This window comes from Eubalaena glacialis, chromosome 5 (assembly GCF_028564815.1).
Source record: "Eubalaena glacialis isolate mEubGla1 chromosome 5, mEubGla1.1.hap2.+ XY, whole genome shotgun sequence".
Taxonomy (NCBI): Eukaryota; Metazoa; Chordata; class Mammalia; order Artiodactyla; family Balaenidae; genus Eubalaena; species Eubalaena glacialis.
This window is the reverse complement of record NC_083720.1, coordinates 125139866-125165573: the sequence shown is the minus strand read 5'-3', so window position 1 is coordinate 125165573 and position 25708 is coordinate 125139866. Positions and strand designations below refer to the sequence as shown.

General features: G+C 35.6%; 1 protein-coding gene across 1 annotated transcript in view; it reads right to left on the bottom strand.

The window, feature by feature from the left end:
• Positions 1–25708, bottom strand: part of MGAT4D (MGAT4 family member D) — a 53969-nt gene that overhangs the window by 5804 nt on the left and 22457 nt on the right. The window contains exons 5-10 of the mRNA XM_061191039.1: positions 24096–24142; positions 17440–17553; positions 15874–15949; positions 14462–14576; positions 11771–11901; positions 8271–8378 (exon numbers count right to left, since the gene is read on the bottom strand). Of these exons, the coding sequence (XP_061047022.1) occupies positions 8271–8378; positions 11771–11901; positions 14462–14576; positions 15874–15949; positions 17440–17553; positions 24096–24142 (591 nt within the window). The remainder of the gene's footprint in view (positions 1–8270; positions 8379–11770; positions 11902–14461; positions 14577–15873; positions 15950–17439; positions 17554–24095; positions 24143–25708) is intronic.

Sequence of the window (25708 nt, the reverse complement as noted above, 5' to 3'; positions counted from 1 at the left end):
GTGACTATTAAGGAAAACACAGCAATGAAAAGTGTTGCTATGTTGGTCCTGATTAAAGAAAAGAGGGTGACATTTATCTCTCTGGGGCCACATACGTAAATCTTATTTTACTTAATAAAATTAAAAGTTGAAAAGAATTGACATAAAATATCCAAAGTCTCGGTTTAAGGTGGTGGACGGCTAGACTCTACTGAAATGAGAGTAAATGAACAGAAAAGGCAGTAACTCCAAACAATATAAGAATGGAGGGGGGCTTTCAGCCTAGGAGACATTAATGACATGAGACATAGAAATCTGATGGGGGAGTGGGGACTGCCAGAGCGGAGGTGAGGAATCTATGACCCAGGCACACAGGACCAGGGCTACAACGGAGATGGACGATTTGATGGAAGATGGGAGCTGAACGGGGGTGAAACCTGGAGATTGAATTAAGAGTGTGTGTCAGGAGCACCCACAGTGCACACTTGAGCAGCCAGGACTTATGTCCCAGGCAACGTTGGCAACGTGCACACACAGTCTTCTTAACAAAAGCTGAATGCACCATCTGGATATAACTAGCATAGGCAGTGTGTGTACCGGTGCCCCAGAACAAAGCTCACTATATTCTGGCATATTGGTGCCCTTCTCTCCAACCACTAGGAAAACACACACACACACACAGACACACAACCAAACCTCCAACACAAAACAATCACAATCTAGCCTTTCATATACTCTAAAACATAGTTTGCAAACCAACAGATTCTTCCCATGTACCAAAAACTCCCAGGAAGCATCATCCCTTTCAATGTTACAAAGGAATATGAAGAAAAATGCAGGGCCAGGGTGGGGGTGAGGGAGAGGAAACAAAATTTACCCATATTGCCACCAGACAGCCAGGAATCACCAAATATTTGAGAAAGCATGCAGCATAATAGAAAAAGATCAAAATAAGCAGACAGATTGATCTGATCACAGAGAAAAACAGCTCATTTAGAATGCAGAAGAGAACCTTAAAAATGTGTACTGAAAAGATCTAACTAATAAACTCAGAGATTTGAGAAAAATTGTATCCTCAAAACAAGTAGGTGCTAGGAAAAAAGGAACAAATTTTTTTAAAAATTCAATAGAAAAGTTAGTCAAGGAACCCACCTAGTACATAGGAAAAAAAGGGACATAAAATAGTAAGTAGAAGCTATGACACATTAAGGATTGGCTCAGTAAGTTTAATGCCTGATTATTAAGACTTTCAGAAAAGAAACTTAGAAAAAAGAGGGGCAAAACAATCAAAGTGATAATATGCCTTGGACTAAATATTTGTGTCACCCTGACTCAAATTCGTATGTTTGAAGTTTAAATCCCCAATGTATTTGGAAGTGGGCCCTTTAGGAGATAATTAGGTCATGAGGGTGGAATGCTCATGAATGGGATTAGCACCTTTTTAAGGGGATAACGAGACCAGAGCTTTCTCTGCTCTTGGCCATGTGACAATATAACCAGAAGATGGCTGTCCGCAAACCAGGAAGAGGGCCCTCACCATAATTTTCTATGCTGGCACCCTGATCCTGGATTTCCCAGCTTCCAAAATGGTGAGAAATAAATTGCTGTTGTTTAAGCCACTCAGTCTGTGGTATTTTTGTTATAGCAGCCCCAAAAGACTAAGACAATAAAAATGAATAAGAATCTGAGCTAAATATTCATCTATCCTGCAGGAAAAATAATAATGTGGGGAAATAAAAATTAACACCATAGCCATATTATTTAGCGGTATAAAGGTAACTACTAGAAGAATTTAAACCAGGAATGATTAAATGTTGTTGCCTCTGGTGAGTCAGATAGGGCTGGGGAAATGCAGGGGGTTGATGCCTTTTATTATGAGTTCTTCTTTTTCTTAACTTTTAACTATATGTGTATGTGTATTACTTGATAAATATAAACAAAGCTAAGAATCTTATATAACTGAATTTTATTCCATTTTGAAATGCCCTGTTTGGAAAATGGAAGGGATAATCCATTCTGCAACCCTTTTATCAGTTTGGAAACATCTAATTTTAAATACTTAAAGTCTTAGCAAATGGACAGTTCATTATTTCCCTGAAGTTGTTGTTGATAGGGAAATGTGGTTTCATTAAAGGATGCTGAAAGTTCTTCAAATTCCTAAGTTGGGAGGGAAAAAGGGGTAGTAGTGGTCTGCTTTTTGTTCTTGTACGAAAGAAGGGAAACATTCAGAAAAGAGCTGTGAAAAGAGACACTTGACTGACAGGATAATGGATGAAGGTGCCTGGGCAATTTGATACCTGAGCTGCTTTATTTCCACAGAGCAGCTGGGCATCGATCATATTTTGAGCTATAGTATGTTTGGATATCTTTGAACATTACAATCTTGAAAACTCAACACATGCTTTACCATATCTCCTCTTTGCTTCAAGCTTTTGCTATCTCAGTCTCACTAAAAAACCTGAAAAACCCTTCATCATGATGCAAGTCTAACTGAAACTCAGAGTGCAGGGTTACCTTCATGGAAATGCACCTTTTCCATGGTGAAGTGGTATGTGTATAAATAAAGCATACTTTTGGTTGTATATTATGTGCCTTTTTTACTGTTAAAATGTGAAAAGGTAATTTTGTACGAACACAGTTCCACCCACAGATATCATTTGGAGGGCAGTATTAGGTGGAAAGTGAATGAGACTGGATTAGAAGGGAAGGAATTCACATTTCAAAACACACAGGAGCCAGCTACTAAGCGGATGGGAGCAGCTCTAAGGATGACCTAAGCTCAATGAGTGGGAACAGGCAGGGGCTTTGGGGTTGACTGCAGAGCCGCAGTTGGAATATCCATGCTTGTGCCAAGCAGCAGACATCAGAAATGACTGTTTCCCGGCAGAAGTAGTGAGTGTGGGTGCAATGTGGAGAAGAAAAGCAATACCCAAGAAGAATGTGGTCTTCCCTATGCCGAAGAAGAGCTACCATACACTGAGCAGTAGAATGCCCCATCCCTTGCCCTCTCCCTTCCTTCTTCTGCAGGAAGGCTACAAAAAACAGATTCAGCAATCACAGACTAAATAGCAGACAGTCTCAAAGACAAGTAAGAAACAAGTTTTCACTTTGGGGAGCTTGAAACACAAGAAGCAACAGAATCAAACTGAGGTGAGTCAAGGAAACAGAAGCCACTTGAGGTAATTTGAATAAAATAGATTTACTGCAGAAAGAATAAAGTAGAGGTGATCTCAACTCGCAGAAAGATCGGGGAGCAAGGGACAGGAAGCCACTTTCAGGAAATCTGGAAGTACAGGGGTCACAAGGAAGCCACGGCAGATGATCTCAGCTGTCTCAGCAGAACGGTAGGCCATTTGGGGAAGAACCCTGGAGGCCAGAGCCACCAGGGATCTCAGCTGCCTGGTAGCTAGTGTGACCTCAATTCCTGTCCTTCTCAGCCTTCCTCTGTGTCTATGAGAGTATCTCACGCTCACAGAATCTAAAGCGTTAACTTTTTCGGTAAAGACATTCTATGAGCTGTACTTCCCGGTTTTTCCCCTGAGAAGCAGAGGAGAATGGAGAGGAGGACGGCAATGATGCAGAATTTACAACAGACAGTACGTATAGGAAGCAGTTCAAATAACGAATTACACTTATACTAAGGTACTAATGTTTAAGTGTAATTAATTTTCTCACAGAGAGAGGATACTGTATACATGAAAAGAATCAACTAGAAGTCCTGGAAATTAAAATTTTGCTTTCTGAAGTTTAAAAACAAATAGACTGAAAAGTAAAAGTTCAAGAATGAACTAGTAGTCTGCCTAATAAGATGGTGAATGAGATGCGAGTATCTACCTTCACTGTTTCTTGAACTCACACTGAACATAACGTTGAGGGCCATTTAAAAACACATGATCTTACAAACAGAATGGGAAAGAAGACAAAGGTAACAAAATGAAGGATGTCTGAGACAGCTGTATCTCAAGCTGCCAGTGAGAAACGCAAAAGCAATCTGCAGGGCAAAAACATCCCAGTACTGCTAGAAATGGAGGTGAAGGTGGGGCAAAGCTACGAGGATGTCTTGCAAGTCTGTCTTAAAGCTCTAGAGACCCTCTCTGGCCCCATGAATCCAGGTGACTATCTTTTCTCCACTCCGGAAGGATAATTCTCTGAAAAGGAAAACAGAGGGTATCTAGACTCAAACCAGGGTAGGGATAATAATGAAAAACAGGACAAATAAGTGAATATTGACAAAGTGAACATTGAAAGCTCCATCTATCTTTGCCCACTCGGCTCCCAGATTCTCTAGCAATTTAAGCAAGACTTAAAAGATACTAACATAGGGGACTCCCCAAGGGAGGAACCTAGCCACTCCTCCCCATACAGTGAAAGGGACAGATCCAGCCATGTGCTGCATCCTCTAATCAGCTTTCTCTCCATTTGAACAGACAACCTACCATCACTACATATATGAGGAAACCCTTTAACGTGAAAAACAGGGACCAATTAAAAATAAAACAACCTAGAGGAAAGAGAAACTATGCAGGAAGAAGAAATCTTTTTAAAAACTATTAAAATCCTCAGAGGGTAAGTGGAATTATTTCAATCATAAAATAACAACCAAATGTTATAAAAAGAGGCAGTGACATTAGGAGAACAAAAAGGGTTCTTAGAAATTAAAACTAAGCAAAACAAACAAAAAAACCAACCAAATCAACCAGCCAATGAAAACTGCCCTCCCCTGCAAAAAAAAAAAAAAAAAAGAAGCACTAATACAAAGAATGTAAGACAAAATTTAGAAAAATTCCCAGAAAGTAATGCAAATAGATAATAGGAAGGAGAGAGCAAGAAAGAGAGAACATCAATCCAAGAAATCTAGCATTTGAAAAAGGGTTCCTTAAAAAGAGCATAGAAAAGGGGAAAATTCATCAACAAAGTAATTTGTGAATATTTTCCAGAATCGAAGCATGAGTTTAAAGATTAAAAAGCCCCACCAAATATCAAGCACCATAGATAAGAATAGATCCATACCATCATCATGACATTGTAGAACCCAGTCACAAGAACATTTTTAAAGGTTTAGAGATGGGAAAATTGGTCTTATACAAAGAAACAGGAATTAGAATGGCTTTAACTACTTTTCAACAGCTGCACTCTTGAATACCTTCAGAAATGGGGGGAATCATTTCCAATTCAGAGTTGTTTGCTCAGCCAATTTAACAATTAAGTGTAATAGACTGAAGTCATTTTAAGATGTTTTATTTCTCCCAGACTTTACATCTCACACCATCTTTCTCAAGAAATTACTGGTGGGTGCGCTTCACAAAAGCAAACAAGGAAACGAATGATGTAAATGATGTATTTAGATCAGGATCCAGAAAATAGGGGAATCAACTCAAGAGACAAAGGAAACCCCAGGAGGTTCCTGAGATATCTGCCAGAACTGGTCAGAAGGCTGCAGGAGAGAGATCTGTCAAGATTAGAAAGTGACATAAATGCAGAAAAGCATTTGATAATATTCAACATTCGTTCATGATTTTTTAAATGTTCGAATATATCAAGAAAAGATTTAGATAATTCACTGAGAATCTGAGGCTGAATTAGTGATAAGTACATTGAAATAAAGCAAACTTAAAACTCGAAAGAAAAGAAGTTGTGTATAAAGGATGAGTAGAAAGATTACACTATGTAGTTTTAGTGTAAATAATATTCGTAGTCTCATAATTATAAAATCATTGAATACTGAGCTAACCAATGATATAACTATATTGAGGGAGTAAAGGTTTGAGTGGAGTGAACTCTATCAAAATTAAAATTGTTCCTTGAAATTTTGTTCACTGAAAGACACTTAAGAAAATGAAAGGGCAAGGCATAGCTGAGACCTGTGGTCAGACTATATAGAGAATTATTACAATTCAAAAATAAAAAGGCAAACAACCCAATTTTTTAAATGGGCAAATATTTGAATAGACTTTTCATAAAAATATATATATTTCCTAAAAAATATATACCCTAAAAATATATTTCATTATACATGTATATATGTATACAAATATATAAAAAACACATAAAGCACATGAAAAGATGCCCAACTTCACTGGTCATTAAAGAAATGTAAATTAAAATCATAATGAGATATCAGAATCTGCCTATTTTAGAATTTTATGTAAATAGAATTGTACAGTACGTAGTCTTCTGCACCTGGCTTTTTTCATTTAGCATAGTGTTTTAGCAATTTATCCATATTGTTGCACCTATTGATAAGAATGAGGCTTCAAACTCAGCTCTATTGTCTCCAAATTCATTGTACATCCGCAGTACAGGATAAAAAGGGAAAAGGAAATCGGTCCTTCTGAAACAGTATTAGCAAATGTATCAGAAAGTTACATGCATAAAATTTTAAAAATACACAAACAATAAGGATATAAAATAACATAATAAATATCTGATAATTTTCTATATATTTATATCAATTTTTACACTTATCACTTTATTACTGAAGTTTAACTTTTAAAATATGATATAATCTCTTATCCACTCTGAAGAAAGTTGAGAAATAGTCTAATCCTTGATATGCCATTTTTTCCAAAGAATGATTCTGATTTTTTTTTTTTTAATTTTTAAAAAAAATTTTTATTTATTTTTGGCTGCATTGAGTCTTCATTGCTGCATGTGGGCTTTTCTCTAGTTGCAGCGAGTGGGGGCTACTCTTCGTTGTGGTGCACGGGCTTCTCACTGCAGTGGCTTCTCTGGTTGCGGAGCACGGGCTCTAGGCGTGCGGGCTTCAGTAGTTGTGGCTCGCGGGCTTCAGTAGTTGTGGCTTGCGGGCTCTAGAGCACAGGCTCAGTAGTTGTGGCGCACGGGCTTAGTTGCTCCGCGGCATGTGGGATCTTCCCAGACCAGGGCTCAAACCCGCGTCCCCTGCACTGGCAGGCAGATGCTTAACCACTGCACCACCAGGGAAGTCCCGATTCTGATCATTTTTTAAAGAAGGTGTTAAAATTATGAAATTCCTAATAATAGATATCCTGTTAGAAATTTTAAAAATAATTTAATATAATCACATTTGACACATCATTAGATTGCTATTTCTTTGTTTTATGTTGTATGAAGAATAAAAAAAGAAAAAAAAAGCTAAGATTATAACATCAAAGTATGAGTGATTAGATGTACATTCTCCTTAATCTGTCTCAAATTTACAATGATAAGGTTAAAATATCTTATCTGGCAAAAAAATATAATGGAAAAAAAGAATCCCTAGTAGAATGGTATAGACCAATTTCTTTCTGCATCACCTGTGGCTATATTTTATGTATTTTGATGGTATTACTTTTTACATAAAGATTCATAACAGTTAAGTTTTCATTATTCCAGACACTTCTTTGTCTTGTTCGACAAACACTTTTAATCTTGAATTCCACCTTGCCTGATAGCTAACAGCTAATGTTTACTGAGTTCACACTCTGAGGCACTGTCCCAAAGAGTGAAATACAATAAATACACAGAGATAGAGTAGAAAAGGTGGAAAGAGGGCAGGTGATACACAATGGATGAAATCATGGGAGGATGTTTATGTGCATTTCTCTCATTTCAACTGACAGAAGATTAAAGAGTCATTTGCTTTGTTGTGTGAAGAAACTAAGAAGGATAGAGATGTCAATAGTATTTCAAAGGTGGAAGAAACCTTAAGGCTCATTTAATTTAAACTCCTCATTTTATAGATGAAGAAAGCTCCGAAGAGTGTGGTAGGCCTTGCCCAGTATCATGTACATAGGTCACCACAACTAAAAACTAGGTGTTTTGACTCTGAAGTCCTTGCTTTTTCTACCCCACCAAGATGCTAGATCAATTATAAATAACATTGTTTTCAAAAATGATGAAAAACTTAGAAATGATTAAAAACCAAATAATGCTGAATTTTTGTTCATTTGGTAAACAGCGGTCTGAAATAAGAATGTTGATACATTTAAATTCAATAATAGAGGCATTTTATTCTTGAAATATTCTTTTATAATTTTGAATATTAGACTAAAATAGTGAATTTTATTATAATTTTCAAAACTTTTTTTAGTCTCATTATTTGAATTGTACAGCTGGGAACAATAAGGCATAGAAGTTTACATTAGGCTGGATTTTTCTAACCATGTCAGGTAACTTGGGTCTTGTAAAGATGACTGCTCTTCATAACAAATAGTTCTGTCATGAGATGATTTGTGTTCAATTTTCTCTCATGTTCTCATCACTCCTTTTCTAAATATTTTATAAGTTCATGAAACATTGTACATTACTCAACTACATTTCAAATTACTTACTTTGAAATATTGTTCTCTTCCAGGGAATGATGACTGTATACCCACATGCTGGAAAAGAGAAGGTTTATATCGAATGCGAATATGCTTATTTCGTTCTGTACATTTCTCCTGGAGGAAAAGTAAGAGAAACAACAATCTTATGTAAAAACCCAAATACTCCTTTTTATTGCATTTACTGATGGCAGAACTTTTTATTATATTAGTTTTTGCCTAATTAGTTTTTTTTGGCCTAATTAGTTCTATATTACTATTTTAAAATTTAAACAAAATATTTAATTCTTAGCTTTTTCTTCATAAGAATAATGGAACAATAAAGCTAAGATATAAATACATGTATTTTCATGAACTCTGTTAGTTCATTAGGAAATCAGGCTACTGTTCTACCAACTATAATTTTCCTCTCCTTTCTCTTTATTCCAATAACATAAAGTTTTTTGGTATTTTCCTGTCTACCCATTTCTCTCAGACTACATTATTCTCTCCCCAATCATTGATTAATTCCTAACCCTCCTCAATTTCTTCTTAAAAAGTGTATGATTAAAACAAAGAGCCAATATTATACTGCATGGAAAAAGGTTTGGATAATCTCCTTAAAAATAAAAATAAGAAAGATGACCTGTGAAATCACTCCTGTTAAAAACAAACATTTGAAATGATTATGATTGCTATCTGAGAATTATTTTAGCTAATGTATACATAGAAAATTCATAAAAATACATGTCAAATTTATGTACACAATAATTTTTAAATAGCAAGTTTATTTAAATGCATTTCTACTCAATATTAATGTAGGAAATATTAAAGAATTGTTTTTATAACTGTAAAGTAAGTAAAGAATCTTGAATTAATGTGAAACTAAATTAAGGTCAGATAAAATTAGTTGAGGAGTTAAAATTTAGCAAATATGGTAATATTTTCAAATCTTTTAATAGAAGTTCCAGTGGGAGGGTATTATCAAATGCTGGCTCCCCCAAAATACCCACCTTGTCAATACCCTGATGACAAGGCAAAGCTGAGTTCATTGCTTATGGTAATAAGGGAGAAACCACCCTGATAGTCCGTTCAAGTCTCGTGCCTACTTTTCAATTGGGTTGTTACCCTGCTGTTGAGTTTTGAAAATTTTCTATATATTCTGGACACAAATCCTTGTTGTATATGGAATTTACAAATATCTTTTCCTAGTCTGTGGCATCTTCTTAACAGTAACTTTTGCAACACAAAAGGTTTTAATTTTGATGAAGTCCAACTTACCAACTTTAAAAAAATGGATCAAGTGTTTAGTGTCTAACAATTCTTCACCTAGTCCTGGGTCCTGAAGATATTTTTCCTGTATTTTCTTCTAAATGTTTTATAGTTTTATGTTTTATATTTAGATAGATGATCTATTTTGAAATAATGTTTGTATCAGGTGTGATGTTTAAGTTGAGATTCTTTTTTTAAATAGATTGATAGATAGACAGATATCTAACAGATCCAATACACATTTGTTGAAAAGTCTTTCTCCATTGAATTGGGTATGCTCCTTTGTCAAATATCAGTTGGCCATATTTTTGTGGACAATATCTGGACTATTCTGTTCCATGGGTCTATATGTTTATCCCTTTGCCTCTGAAGACTCATCTTGATTACTGTAGCTTTATAGTAAGATTTAAAATCAAGTAGTGTGATGATGCCTCCAATTTCATTCTTCTTTCTCAAAATCATTTTAGCTCATCTTTGCCTTTGCTTTTTCTTAAAAATGTTAAATGTTAAAATCAGCTTGTCTGTATCCACCAAAGAAAATCCTGCTGGGATTTTGGTTGGAATTATGTTAAATCCATCGATCAATTGGGGGGGCATTCGCATATTTACTATGTTGGGCCTCCCAATCCATGATCATGATATGTCTATTTCTTTCATCAGCATTTTGAAGTTTTTAACATATAAAGTACATATTTTATTAGAATTATGTACATACAAACATATATATGGAATTTACAAATTTTTTTTCCTTGTTTGTGGCATCTCATGCTCTTAACAGTAAATTTTGCAGCACGAAAGGTTTTAATTTTGATGAAGTCTAATTTATCAATACATTGTATGTCATGATATTCTTTCATTTTAATATTGGTAATTTATGTCTTTGGGTTTTCCTTGTTGGTCTCATTAGAGATTTGTCAGTTTTATCGCTCTTTTTAAAGAACCAGCGTTTGGTTTCATTGATTTTCTCTACCGCTTTCACATTTTCGATTTGCTGCTTTCTGCTCTTATAGTTATTATTTTCTCCCTCTGCTTGATTTGGGTTTATTCTGCTCTTCTTTTTCTAGTTTCTTAAGGTGGAAGCTGAGATTATTAATGTGAGATCTTTCTTCTCTTCTAAGATAAAGATTTCATGTTACAAATTTCTCTTTAAGCGGTGCTTTAGCTGCATCCCACAAATTTTGATACCTTGTATTTTCATTTTCATTCAGTTCAAAGTATTTTCTAATTTCCCTTGAGACTCGCTCTTTCACCATGGTTTACTTAAAAATGTGTTGTTTAAAAAAAAGTGTTGTTTAATTTCCAAGCATTTGTAGATGTTTCAGTTATCTTTCTGATATTAATCTCTATCTTGATTCCACTGTTGTCAGAGAATATAATTTTCACAATTTCAATTTAAATTTGTTAAGCTTTGTTTTATGATACATGTCTATTTTGGTGACTGTTCTAAGTGTATTTTAAAAGAATGCCTTTTCTACTGTTGTTGGATGTACTGTAGTGTTTTTTCAAATATCAGTTAAATCCAGATGGTAGATGGTGTTGTTCAGTTCTTTTATCACCTTGCTGTTTTTTGCCTACTAGTTCTGTGGCTTACTGAGAGAGGAGTGCTGAAGTCTCCAACCGTCATTGTAGACCCATCTATTTCTCTTTTCAGTTCTGTCATATTTTGTTTCATGTATTGTGAGGCTCTGTTGTTACATGCATGTACTTTCAGGACTGTTATATGTTTCTTGGTGATTTGACCCTCTTATCAGTATATAGTATCTTTCTTGATCCCTGGTCAATTTTTTTTTTTCTCTGAAGTCTACTATGATATTAATGTAGCTACCACAAGCAATATAATAATCAAGCTACCTTTGATTAGTGTCTGCATGGTATATCTTTTTCGATATTTTACTTTTAACCTATCTATAGTATTATATTTGAACTGAGTATAGACAGCAATTAATTGCACAGTGTTATTCAATCCATTCTGATGAACTGTCTCTTAATTGGTGTATTTTGGCCATTTATATTTGATGTAAATATTGACTTGTTTGGATTTATGTCTATCATTTTTTCTATTTGTTCACTTTTTGTCCCTTTGTTTCCACTTTTCACTGCATTTTTGACCTCTCATTACTTCACTCAGTAGGTGTGTCCATAAAATTTTAAGATATGGGAAGTTAAAAAATTGATGCACTAAATTTGTAAACAAAATTTATGTAACTACATTAGACAGAGAGTATTTTCCTAAAAATACAAAGTAAAGAAATACTCACAAGAGTTTCTCCTGGGTTACACATCTTTACCTGAAAAATGTCCCCCAAGAGCAAGTCTATGGGTTTATCTTTGTAGAACATTAAAAAGAAATGTACGAAGTCAGTTAAGTCCTCAGATTTAAATAGCTTCCCTATGGAGAAAAAGTAAACAAATCCCAATAACCCTTGAGTGTTTATACTATGTATCATAACATAACCCTTATATAGAGTTGTTCACTCCATTAACATGGGAAAAGAGCACAAATTAGTAAAAATTAAATATATCCTATTCCTTACAAATAAAGTATAAAGCATTAATGAAGTTGGAGGATAATGAAGTAAAATAATATATCTGCTTCAGTGTTAAGAACGACCACTTCTGGGGGGAAAAGTATGAAACAAGCTTAGAATAGTGAATACGCTTAGGAAATTAACTTTGATAACTCATAAGGATCAACTGTCTAAATCACGTGTAAGATATATAAAATTAAATGGAAAGTATAGGACTTGTACTCTTAATTTCACTTAATTTTTCAGAAACTGTGATTTGTAAACTGACTTATGTAGAACTTTATCAATCTACCACATTTTTTACTTTTAATACTTAATTTTGATTAAAATAAGTATTATTTCAATATTTGAGCATTATTTTATAAGAATGTTATTTTTCTTTTGTATTTATGACTCTTAAAGATTTACTATATTTTAAAGTATGATTTCATTACATCCAATTATTTCTAATACATTGCATCTTTAATTTTAAAATAAAGTTGAAGGCATAAGATTCAGGTAAATGTTCACTTTAAACAGTGTAAGACACATTTAGCCATTTAATAAACATCATAGTAGGATGTAGGAATGTTTCAGTTTTTCACTAAGACTTGAGTCTATATGGGTCACCTGATCAAGTATATGGTTGTATTTGAATTGTTTGGCACCTATTTATACAGTAGCCAAAACAAGTGATTTAATGATAGAAACAGTTGACTTAATATTTATGTTTTCCTTATCTGCTGTCAGCATTCTGAAAATTCTATTTAGCAAGCTCATGTTTTTGGAAAATACTAATAATGGAACTGTTATTATGGTAACAAAAAAATAAAGCCTTTGTAGATTTAAGCTTAAATAAGAATTCAGTATCACATATACAGTGCTCCTTGTTCAGTGTGCTCTTGTGATGATCAGAATGTGAATATTCTCTATCCTTCTGGTACCTGACTTTACTGAGAAAGACAAAAAAGAATTTAAAATTCTCAAAGTAATAAACCAACAAAATTATTACCTCTCCAAGCTTTTCAGCAGGTATTACTGTTACCTACAGTTTTTCTTCTTATTGTAACCAAAGCTGAGAAAAAAACCTTCAGGGCCTTAAAATTGGATTCCACACCACTTTACAGAAAGTTTGGGAAAAAAGTGGTCAAGTAAGTGTATGAAGAACAGATGGATTTTACTAGCAATCAGAGAAATGCTTTATACTCCTCCCGTTGGCAAACAAAAATTTTAATGGATAAAATCAAATGTTATCAAGCACACTGGGAAGCAGGAACTCAGATGCACTGCTTATGGGAGTATAAACTGTACAGCCAACCTGCAAAGCAATCTGGCAGTACTTAAGAGACCCAGCTATGTTTGCCCTCAGTGATCCCATCCCAGGGGACATATATGTCACTCCATTTCTTTGTGGCAGCAGACAGTTGGAAGCAGCCAAGGTCCACTAATCTGGGAATGGGTAAGTCAAACAGATTATTATGTAGCACTTAGGCAGCAGTAAGAAAAATGAACTGAACATAAAGCAATATATTGACAGTTATAAAATCTAGTTTTGAGGACAAAAATGTAAGGTACAGGAATAGGCTTATCACATCACCATTTATGTAACTTTTAAACAGGTACAAACATGATAAACACCAAATATTTTACATGGTATGTGATATATATATATTCTGAATGAAATATACCGAGTGCAAAACCTATCATGGGAGTGGGAAGGAGTGGAGGTAGGGATCGGGCATTAAACTAAAGAATAAAATAAGACAGGGATCCTGCTTGAAACAACGACGACATGTGATATGAAATGAATTAGGTAACTTGGCTTGCTGCCATGAGGGTCAAATCAAAGAAAAAGGGCTAGAAGAAAGAGAGGAACGAATGGAAGGAAGCAAAAGGGAAGTCTACAGAAGAACTGTAAAAACAATCACATCATGGGCACAATTTTAGGAACTTTTCTGTGGTGGGTATAATTCGTATGTTTTTATATTTTTTAAGCATGTCAGCTTCGGCATACTGGAAATTGAAAGGACTTCAGAGTACAATAGTTCTGATAAAATTTCTTCCTCTACAACTTTAATTCTTTGAAGTTCAGTATTTTTCTACGTAAAATAGAGAGAAATACATCTTAGTTACTGTGCTAACAAGTGTGCCAGACTCACAGTAGCTAGCATTAATTAAGTGGTAGCTGCCTTATGTTTTTATAAAACGTGAATACGTCAATCTGTTTATTTATACTGTCATCTACAAAAAAATTTGGTTTAAAAATACATTTTCTGAAATTCAGATCCTTGAATCTGATTTTACTATTAAACTCATAGTATCTTTACAGAAATCATGCCATTCCTTTCCATTTAGTAACAGACTATTTGATAAGTTCTTAAAAACTTTTCAGATTATTGTGTACTAAAAATCTTGATCCCACAAAATAGATCCATTGCTTACCTATAAATCCAAGTACGGAAAACTCAATATAAAACCAATTATTTGAAGTGATGTTATGTATAAAATCTGTGATTTTTGTAAGGTACATCTTGTTAGCTAAGATATCATCTTCTAGCTAAAAAAAAAAAAAAGGCATTAGTACCTTTGATGCTTCCATGGAACAAATATTAGCTTGAAAACTGAAAATACTTATAATACGCTGAAAAAATGTTTTTAGGAGGTAGTAGATTGATTTTTAGTTCAATTCATTGAGGGTATTTCCTGTTAGTCAATTTTCATTTTCTGATTCCGAGACCAGATATTATCGGTTTCTTTCCTAAATACTAAAAGGAACATTCAATCTAAATCCTCTTTGGAAGCATCTACTTATCTGAATCCATTTTCACTTTGTCAACTACTTCAGTTTCTAGGTTAAGACTAACTGGCTTTTTGTTTAGGTGACAGGTCTCATGTTCTAGCGCCAGATAATTGTGTTTGGCAAAGAGATAACAAAAGGGAGCTGGCCCCAACTAGCTGGTTAGAAGGATGGTGCCAGTAAGCCTAGAAATAGTTCTCCATAAGAGGGGGGAAGGGATCGAAAGGAAACTAGAATTTTCTTTTTAAGTTTAATACATATTATGTGGACTCTATAGATGAAGAGAACCTCCTAAATGGTTCGGAAGATGTGCAAGTCCTCAGGCACAATACCAGGGCACAAAACAGAATCGTGTTGTTCCAAAATGGGACGAGTACATTGGCTGGATCTCATATTTCAATTATATTACCACTGACTAGGAATCGAAAGGGATTTTGGTTTTTCCAGTAAAAGAGAAAAACTGGCTTCAGGCCTTTTTCTAATTCCCTCTCTCTATTCTCCAATGACATTCTGTAAACTCCTCTCACAACTGAACACTGTCTCATATAGTGAGGTGTATACTCACTGTTGGGAAATGTGGTATTATTATTTAACGATATGCAGGAACTTAGGAGGTACAAATTATATATAATTGATTTATTTCACAAACACCGTAAGGCACTGTAGAACTGTGTTACTCATAAAATGTGGCAATGTAGGGTAGCAACGATGAGCATATACACTGTCTAACATAAGTGCTCAAAATATGTTTGTTTAATCTGATGTACCTGTGCGCAGAAAAATGTAAGCAGTACAATTTCTGTTTTTTTTCTAATTTGAGAATTTCCTTTCAGTTTGCTTCAGGTAACTATAATTTCCTCTGTTAATAGTGACCCAGCAAGAAGACTAATATAGAACCAATTTTAAGCTTCCTTTTGGCATTTTAATATAATGGATATTTTCTACTTTCTAAGTACAGAGTAAAGTAGAGGGATACAGTGAGGAAGGAAGGAATCGAAGGAAAGAAGAAGAATATAATACTTCCACTTTAAATTATATATTTATAACAAGGGCTTACCTGTAAGTAATACATAGCTTTGGGTTGGGCATACAGCATCAAAAAACAAAAATCTAATACTTGTTTGATTCGCCAACTAGAGATAAGTAATAAAATCTGTTAATATTTTTCAATATTGTTTAGTTTTTATTTATAAGCACATTTTAGTAATTAAAAACAAACTTTTTTTTACACTTTACTCACAGAAAGTACTATCTACATTAAGCGAAACTGAATACCTTATAAGTTATACTAAAAGGTTTCCCAATTGTATTCAGTGGACAGTGTCTGCCATTGCTAAACTAGGATAAGCATAACCTATTTATTTTGTTTTGGTTAGTCAAATTATCATCTATATAATAAAGTTAATATTCTTCCTGATCTTAGGTCTTGTTCAAATAAAAGAATAAAGAACTGTCATTCTAATTTAATACTAAGCTAGATGCTAGGCCAGGTCCTGAAGATTCAGAGAGCAACACACAGTGCAGTTCGTGTCCTTCTGGGTCTCATAATCTAGCATGAAAGACAGAAAAACCATAAAATTAGAGCAATTAGACAAGTGCTATATAAAGATATGGACAACGACGACTTATAATAAGATGGGGAGGGCAGAGTGGAAGGAAGTAGGGCATTCAGTGTAGAAGAGCAGTATTGCAAAGGCACAAACGTGGGAAGGAGCGTGTCACCTCAGAGGTAGAGCACCGAGAGCTGATGGAGAGGAAGCTGAGGAAGGTAAGGTTGGCAGAAACCAGGTCATGAAGGGCCTTTGATGACTTGCAGGAAACTGTGGACTTGATCTCATATGAAAAAGGATTCTTCTGGCTACAGTATGGAGAATGAACTGGAGGAGAGGCTAGGTTAGGATTAAGGAAAGCCAATAGACCTCTAATGGTCTGAACTAAGTCCAAGGCAGAGGACTGGGGATGAGAGGGATGATGTAGAGAGAGATTCTAAAAATGAAATGATGATGGAGACATAAAGGGCAGAAGGAAAAAGGAGGATCTAGAATGTCTCCCAGCTTTATGACTCTAAAAATTGGGTAAAATGTAGGTCATTAATTAAAAGCAAAACAAAATCCTTCAAAGATTTCTAGATTCTGACACACCATTTATTATATTTTTTTAAAAAGCCAGTGCCAATAAACTTATTGGGATAAGATCTTTTTCTGAAACTTGACATCTTTTGCCCTACTCAGTTATGAGGAACCAAATTATTATACTTCTTGTAATACATACCACATTTATAACTGAACAATAGCAATCCTTTATATATGTATAGAGCTTTTAATTTTTCAGAATTCTTTCATAAATACTACCATATTTTATTTTCACAATGACTTTTCCATATATGTGATGTGGATTTTATTATACACACTACAAAGTTGAGGAAGCTAAAAAAAAAAAGGCTAAATTACCTGCCTAGGGTGATCAGCAAACAGAAAAGCTGAGAGTAGAATCTAGGTGCCAGCCAACAGGAACTGGCTCCAGGACACCACTGTGCTTGAAATACTAACTACTAGATGCTGATTCCAACATTTCATCAGATGAAGTTAGTTATTTAAGGATACTATTTTCTAATATATCATACCTCTCTAATTTTTCTGAGTCGTCAGTTGATTGCTTGGCATGTGATATGTTTGGATAAAAATAAGCAGGTATTGAAATGACTTCTAAGGACCCAGACATCAGTTGCCTTTTGAATCTATAAATAGAAGTGGAAGCTTATAATTGAATATTTGACTTACCAAAATAACATAAATACTTAAAAAGAATTTCCTTATGTATGTCCACATATTTTGATTTGAATGACTTCATGATATACCTGATATCAACATCATAAAGCTAATACTTTTTAGCCAAAATATTTCTTTTATAAGTTAGTGACCCTTATAAAAAATTAAAATGTACAATATAAAATTAATTTCCTCATAAAAATTATAGGTACTTTGACTTTTTCAAGTTTTCAATCAGATATGCACTCTGACAGATTGAAGTTAATGGACTAGTTAGCATAATACAGTAACTGTAAAAGAGCAAGAACATTAGAATATTTAAGTGTGACTCTTGTCCATAACTCTTTGGAGGAGTGTGTGTGTGTGTGTACACACACACACACACACACACACACACACACATATATATATATATATATATATATATAAATTTTTTTTGGCCACACCTCAAAGCTTGTAGGATCCTAGTTCCCCAACCAGGGACCGAACCCAGACCCTCTGCAGTGAAAGTACGGAGTCCCAACCACTATTCCCAAGGAGTATGTATATTTTTTAGACTCTTTATTTTAAAGAGTTAATATTTTAAAAGTTTTAAAAGTTAATATTTATAGACCAACAAGGACATCATTTAAATGCATAAACTATTGCTCACAAAAGCTGTAATATAAATCTCGTACCATCAAGGTAAAGAATGAGAGACCAGGTACAGCATTTTAAATGGTTTTCCTTTAGAGAAAAATGACTTTAAACGAGATTTAAATTTAGGCTTTATATTATTTATTTATATGGAAACAAGACAGAGTTTATATGCATGATTTCAATTATGTGCATCTGTTATTCAGTTCACTGACAGGCAGAAAAACATGCAATTGTGTTGCCTCCTTGTCTGCCAGTGATAAACAGTCCCACGTGACACTGAACAAAAATAATCAAAAGAGGGAATTGGCCAATAGATGAAAGTGCAGAAGGTGATAATGCTGGAACTGACTCTGGAGGTGACTCGAAGACCGCTGACCCTGGGAACATTGCCACCTCCCTCTCCAGAGACTCTAGACGTGCGGCCACAGGTGCTTAGTGAGGGTGAACTTACCTGACATAAATGAGGAAAATGGCTGTAAGGAAAAGGATGTCCCGTAGGATGTGATGCTGGCAAAGAACTTCGCATTAAAGGAACTCTCAGAGATGTTTCATGACATTGAAAATGCAAATGATAAAATGTAGGAGCCTGATCTAAACTCAGAAAGGAGTATGACAATTTGCCAAAGCATAAAAAAAATGTTCCCTCTGAATTTTAAGTTATACGACAAGAAGAAGGCAAATACTGCTTAAACTACTCTTGATAAATTTTCTAAAAGAAATAAAATACTTTATTCTCAATGATTTCCATGTTTTATTTATTTATTTTTTAATTGAAGTACAGTTGGTTTACAATATTATACTAGTTTCAAGTATACAACGTAGTGATTCAATATTTTTATAGATTATACTCCATTTAAAGTTATTACAAAATAATGGCTATATTTCCCTGTGCTGTACAATATATCCTTGTTGCTTATTTATTTTATACACAGTTGTCTGTGTCTCTATCTCGCCCCTCCCCCTCTTCCTCTTCCCACTGTATCTGTGAGTCTGTTTCTGTTTTGTTATCTGCATGTTTGTTTTTTTAGATTCCACATATAAGTGATAACATAGAGCATTTGTCTTTCTCTGACTTACTTCACTAAGCGTAATACTCTCTAATCCAGCGGTCCCCAACCTTTTTGGCACCAGGGACCGGTTTCGTGAAAGACAATTTTTCCATGGATGTGGGGTGATGGTTCAGGCGGTAATGGGAGTGATGGGGAGCGATGGGGAGCGGCAGATGAAGCTTCGCTTTCTCACCGCTCACCTCCTGCTGTGCAGCCCGGCTCCTAACAGGCCGCGGACCGGCACCGGTCCTCGGCCCAGGGGTTGGGAACACCTGCTCTAATCCATCCATGTTGTTGCAAATGGCAGAATTTCATTCTTTTTTACAGCTGAGTAATATTCCATTATATACATATATCTCACATCTTCTTCATCCATTCATCTGTTGATGGGCACTTAGGTTGCTTCCATATCTTGGCGATTGTAAATAATGCTGCTATGAACACTGGGGTGCATGTATCTCTTTGAATTCGTGTTTTCGTTTTCTTTAGATATATACCTAGCAGTGGAATTGCTGGATCATACAGTAGTTCTATTTTTAGTTTTTTGAGGAACCTCCATACTGTTTTCCATAGTGGCTGCACCAACTTACATTCCCACCAATAGTGCACAAGGGTTCCCTTTTCTCCACACCCTCACCAACATTTATTATTTGTAGACTTTTTGATGATAGCCATTTTGACAGGTGTGAGGTGATATCTCATAGTGGTTCTGATTTGCATTATCTCTGATGATTGCAGTTTTTAGCATTTTTTCATGTGCCTCCATGTTTTTACATTACAGTGTACTAAATGAATATTAGCTTTAGTATATTTTTCATTTTTCTATACATTTATAGTTGACAGAGAGTAGTAAATGTTTTGACGAATGTTTAAAGGTCATGAAACAACTGCTTGCAATTATGTAGTCATATCCACAGGAATTGTTTGTAAACCTCTGCCTTCTTTTTAACTGATTCTGTCAAGAATCCCTTACAAGGATACCAAACTAGCATAGACTGAAGTCATTTCAGGCTAATGTGTCTTCTCCAAACAGTGGGTTATTATTCAGAATAAAGCAACTGAGATGATAGCATGGAATATGAGAACACTTCAAGGATTCAAGCATAAGGCAACTTTTCTCCTGGGGAATCTTCTTTGGGGAGAACTAGACATCCATGGTGTTTTACTTAATCTTGCCCAACTCCGTCTCCTTTATACACATCAGCTATTTCAAGCCTTCAATACTGTTCTCAAGTTCATATACTGCCAATCAATCCCTCATTCTCAACATATGATCTTTATCTCCTTCACAGAGAAAAGAGAGACCTTTAAGGAGGGAATTCTCTCATCTCACCTTCCTTCCCCAAACTACTTTTTTTCTACTCTTTCACCCATTCTCATCCCTTTTTTTCTTCAGTCTTAGTCCTGCCTGAATCTCCTTCCATGTGCACCTTGCATCCAATCCCCCATAGCCCTGGCTTTATCAGCTTCCTCCCTCTTCACCTGAACACACAGAAAAACACTCAAGATGCTCCCATCTCAAAACTCCCCAAACATGTCTCTCTTCGAGCTAGTGTGTTTTAACTTTTCTCCCCATCAGTTAAGCTCATTGAGAATAGTCTAATTCCTTCCATTTTTATTATGAAATTACCCAAAATACACGAAAGTAGAAATACAACAAGTCCCAACTCGCCTGATTTCAACAACCATTAATTTTTTACTTGTTCATCTATGCAGCCCATATTTTTTGCTGAAGTAATATTTTAAAACAAATCCTGGATGTCGTATTTCACCCTTAAATTATTCAGTGTGAAAATTTAAAAAGGACATTTATTTACATAACGACCTGACAGTGTCACATCTCACAAAATTAAGAATAATTACTTAACATCACATAATACTCAGTTGATATTCACACGTCCCTAGTAGTCTAACTACAGGATCTAATGGCGGGGGCCGGGGGTAGGATGTTCAAAATGAGTATCCACGTAAGATCCTCTCATTGTAATAGGTCATCTGCTATTTTTTTTTAAGCTTATTATCTAGACCAGTCACTTTAGTTTTTCTTTCTTTTTCCCTATGCAACTGTCTTTTTGAAAGAAGTGGGTCAGTTGTCCTAAAGAATGTCCCACATCTTGGGGATTCGCTCCAGATTACTTCCTCTATTCACTGTATATACTTTAAACTGGAGTTTAGCTTTAAAGGCTTGGTTCAATGTGGTGAGATAAAATTTATATTTTAAGGCAGGACAAGGACAAATTTAAGCATAAAATTGCCTTTGTCCCAACACTCCCCCGCAGTGTACCATGTGCATTTGCATCACACATTACCCAGACCTCCTCAAAGATGGGGATGCCAGCTAGTCCGTAAAGATCAATTCTTTTCCCCTTTCTCCTGATGTAACTTCTTAAAAGATTAGCATTCTTTCCCAACTCTGTAGGGGCTTGTAGTGACTTACTGCTCACTTTGTGTGTGCTTACCTGGACTAGGTATCTTTGGTGAATTTTATGTAGAATATCAGTATGTCATTTTGATATACGATCCTTTGTCTCAAGAATGTATCTGACTGTGCCTTTGACTTCTACCAGGGGGAACAGTCCTCAGAGCTTCTGAGAGTCTGTCTCCAGGGTTATAATCCTCAATTTGGCTTGACTAAAATTCCTTCTTTTCTTAACTCGATTGTTAATTGAATTTTCGTTGACAGATTCAAGGTCGTTTTGTTTTACTTTTGGAGGGTGGTAGGCAATAACTCCCTACAGGTACTTCTTGGTGTATTTCATGTCTGTCACAACAGGAGTCAAACCCCCTGACTCTGTACGTTGCAGTGATACTGAGACTGGCCAGAGGTTCAGGTGGGGGAATTCAATCCCTTTTTGCTAATTACCCGTCTGTTCTCAGCCCACAATCTTGCACTTCTGCTGTGCCGTGTATTACAGGGCAGGGGTCTGCAGGCCCCTTGCTAGCTCCTTCAGGTAGGCCCTCCTGGCAGTAAGTAACAAGAGACTGGAAAGCAGTAGAAAAGGCGGACATTCTCCCTAAGGTCGGTTTCCGGTGAAGTCTCCCACAGCGGCACGGAGCACGGTGACAGCACTGCAGGAGCGACACGGTCCATGGGGGCACCAGCTCTGATGGAGGCTGCCCGGCTAGGACCTTCTGTCCCGGCACTGACCACGGTGCAGCAGACCGTGCGCCCAACCTCAGACCTCGGGGTACAATCTCATCTCCCTTTATGCTTCTCCTGTTTCCTTTCTTCTCTCAGCTCTTGTAAACTTTTTTGGCCAATTTTTTGTATTAAATTTTCTCTATTCCCTCTCAACTACCAAGAGTTTCCTGCTTGGATGCTGACTGGTACACCTTCCTTGCAAAGCTCCCCATCCACCTGTCACTTCATGATATGCCTGAATCAGTTACTTTTCGAAATGGTGATCTTCTAATTCTATTTATTCTACAGTCACTGGCTGGAATTCTTTTGACTAGAATAACTGCTTCATCTGCTAGAGCTATTTGGTGAGGAAAAACAAAACAAAGCAAAACACTGCTGGCTGAAGCAAACAAGCCTGTTAGCCAGATTCAGCTTGAAGGCCGTGTGTGCAACCCTAGCCTGTAGCACAAATAGCACACATCCTGGGCTTCCCTGGTGGCGCAGTGGTTAAGAATCCGCCTGCCAAAAACACAAAAAGAATCCGTTTGCCAATGCAGGGGACACGGGTTCAAGCCCTGGTCTAGGAAGATCCCACATGCCGTGGAGCAACTAAGCCCGTGCACCACAACTACTGAGCCTGCGCTCTAGAGCCCACGAGCCACAACTACTGAGCCTGCGTGCCACAACTACTGAGCCCGCGCGCCTAGAGCCCATGCTCTGCAACAGGAGAAGCCACTGCAAGGAGAAGCCCACGCACCATAATGAAGAGTAGCCCCCGCTCACCACAACTACAGAAAGCCCATGTGCAGCAACGAAGACCCAATGCAGCCAAAACTAAATAAATAAAATAAATTTATTTAAACAAAAGCACATATCTTTAGCGTCATACGTAAGGCCTTTCATGATCTCATCATGACCTGCCGTATCTCCCACCAATCTTTCCTTAATTCCAAACACCTACTACATTCAGGATATACTTATATTTCCCATAAAGTAGCATGCTCCTTTCTGGCCCTTCTGCCTTCTCAAGCAATTCTATTTGCCAGGCATTCCCTCCTCCTTCTATCTGCCCGAAGCATGTCTACTTACACGTGGACTCAGTTCAGGTATTATCTTCTCAGGAAAGTCCTTGGTATCTGCAGGTAAAGTGAAATACTTCCTCCTCTATATGTTCTCACAATGCCTTCCCCATGCCACTATAACACTAGCTTCCTGGCTGTGATTTGCTTTTTACCAGTTGTTCACCTGCTTAAACATAAGGATTTGGGAGGCTGGGTCCATTCCACAGCATCTTGCTTGATAAATAACTTCATATTCGTTCATCAGCATGTGCTTGCATCTCCCGGGCTGCATACAGCAGGAGGTTGTAAGCAGAAGCAGTGAAAGTAACCTCACACAGTAAGAAACGCAAGAATGTTTAAAAAATAATCTAGTAGGTTTCTCTCAGAGGCCATGGATTTCATGGGGAATAGCTATTATAACAATAATAACATGACAAATATGGATTTTAATAGGTACAAAATTAGAGGGAAATTATAAGCTACACTTCATCACAGCATTGATAGAACTACAGGTTTTTTTCTGCACAGCTACACTTATTAAAAAGAATATGATCACTAATAAAATCATGTAATTGGACAGAAAAAAACAGGATAGAAAAAGGAAAGAACAGTTATTTTTAAATTTATCACAAAGTACTTACTTTTTTGTAATCATGTCAACCACAGATTTTAAATAATCTTCGTTACTCTAAAAATGAGAGAAATATTTTACTGAAACTAAGCATGACTCATAGTTCTACTAATACATGCTAATCTAGTTTATGTGTGGAATGTCATTATGTCTTAATAATTTCTAGCATTTTTACTTTCTATGAAAGGATTTAAAATATCCATGTGTCTAAAAGATCTGACTGGAATACTGAAAATACTTTATTTTCTCTTTGTCACAATATGAAATACCACTACACATTATTTACACTTAAAAATTAGTATATAAAACTTATGTATCTAAAACAGTTTTGTCCTAAAAATAGGATGGCTGATTTCAAAGAACTGCTCTTTTTTGAAAGTGTCTTCATTTTATGAGTATTATATAACAGCAAGCTTACTTCACAATTATACCACATTTTTCCAGGCAGTATTTCTCGGCTTGATTCCCCAATTTTCTTCCATCAACAAACTTTGTGTATCTACTCTGCTAGATTAGATGACAGACTCATTTGTAAGTAGCTTTCGGTGGCTTATACTTTCAGGTAATTTTTTTTTTACATAATCTATGGCATTTACAAGATGCAGCCTCAGGGCCCACAAGAATTCCCAGTACAAAATTCTGAAAATATTCTGAATACTTATAGTTCTACTGTCAAATCTGAGTAGTCTGAAAGGCTATTTTGAATGTATATAGTTAGACTGCTTGTTTAAAAATATCAGCCATGATGCAGACAACTCTATTATAGTACTTAAGTTTCTTAAGATAGCCAAAAATTGAATCACCAGCTATTTCTGAAACACATTTTAGAAGCACTAAACACTAAGCACACTGAAACATATTTTAAACATAGTACTGTAATATGCAACACATGGTAATGTCATAAAACATTTTGGAGATTATGTATATGCTTCCAATATTAAGAAAATAAACTTGGAGAGAATGTTTAACCTCTTATTTCTATTTTCCTATTAATTCTTCTATTGCTTGCTTTGTTTAGAGTTTTTCTGCATTCTAAGACATGTTTTTTATAGAAAATTCAAACAACAGAGAAAAAAATTTTATAGGACAGCAAAGATCCCTTTAACTCCCAATATCAAGAGACAACCATTATTTATATTTTGGAGACCATCATTCTAAGGTTTTCCCACTCTCTTTTTTTCTTTATATATTCTATCATCTGTCTATTTTTTCCTCTTTCTTTCCTTCCTTCCTTCCTTTTTTCTATCACATTTTCCATAGATAACATAATGTTAAACATGATACTTCACAACTTTTTTCAGTCAACAGTATGATATGGACATCGTTCTGTATCAGTGAATGTGGATATTCATTCTCCTTTCAGTGGTTACAGATTATTGCAATGTAGACATAAGTACTTAGTCTCTTATTGATAGATATTTTGGTTGTTTCTAATATTACGCTATTATAAAACAATAGTGCACTGAACAGCTTTGAACTTATCACTTATTGAACACTTAGTATGTGTCATGCGTCATATTGAACACTTAGTATGTGTCACTGTAAACACTCTAACTATATTAGCTAATTTAATGGCCAAAACAACCCTATACTATAGGCAATATCATCATTATCTTACAAATA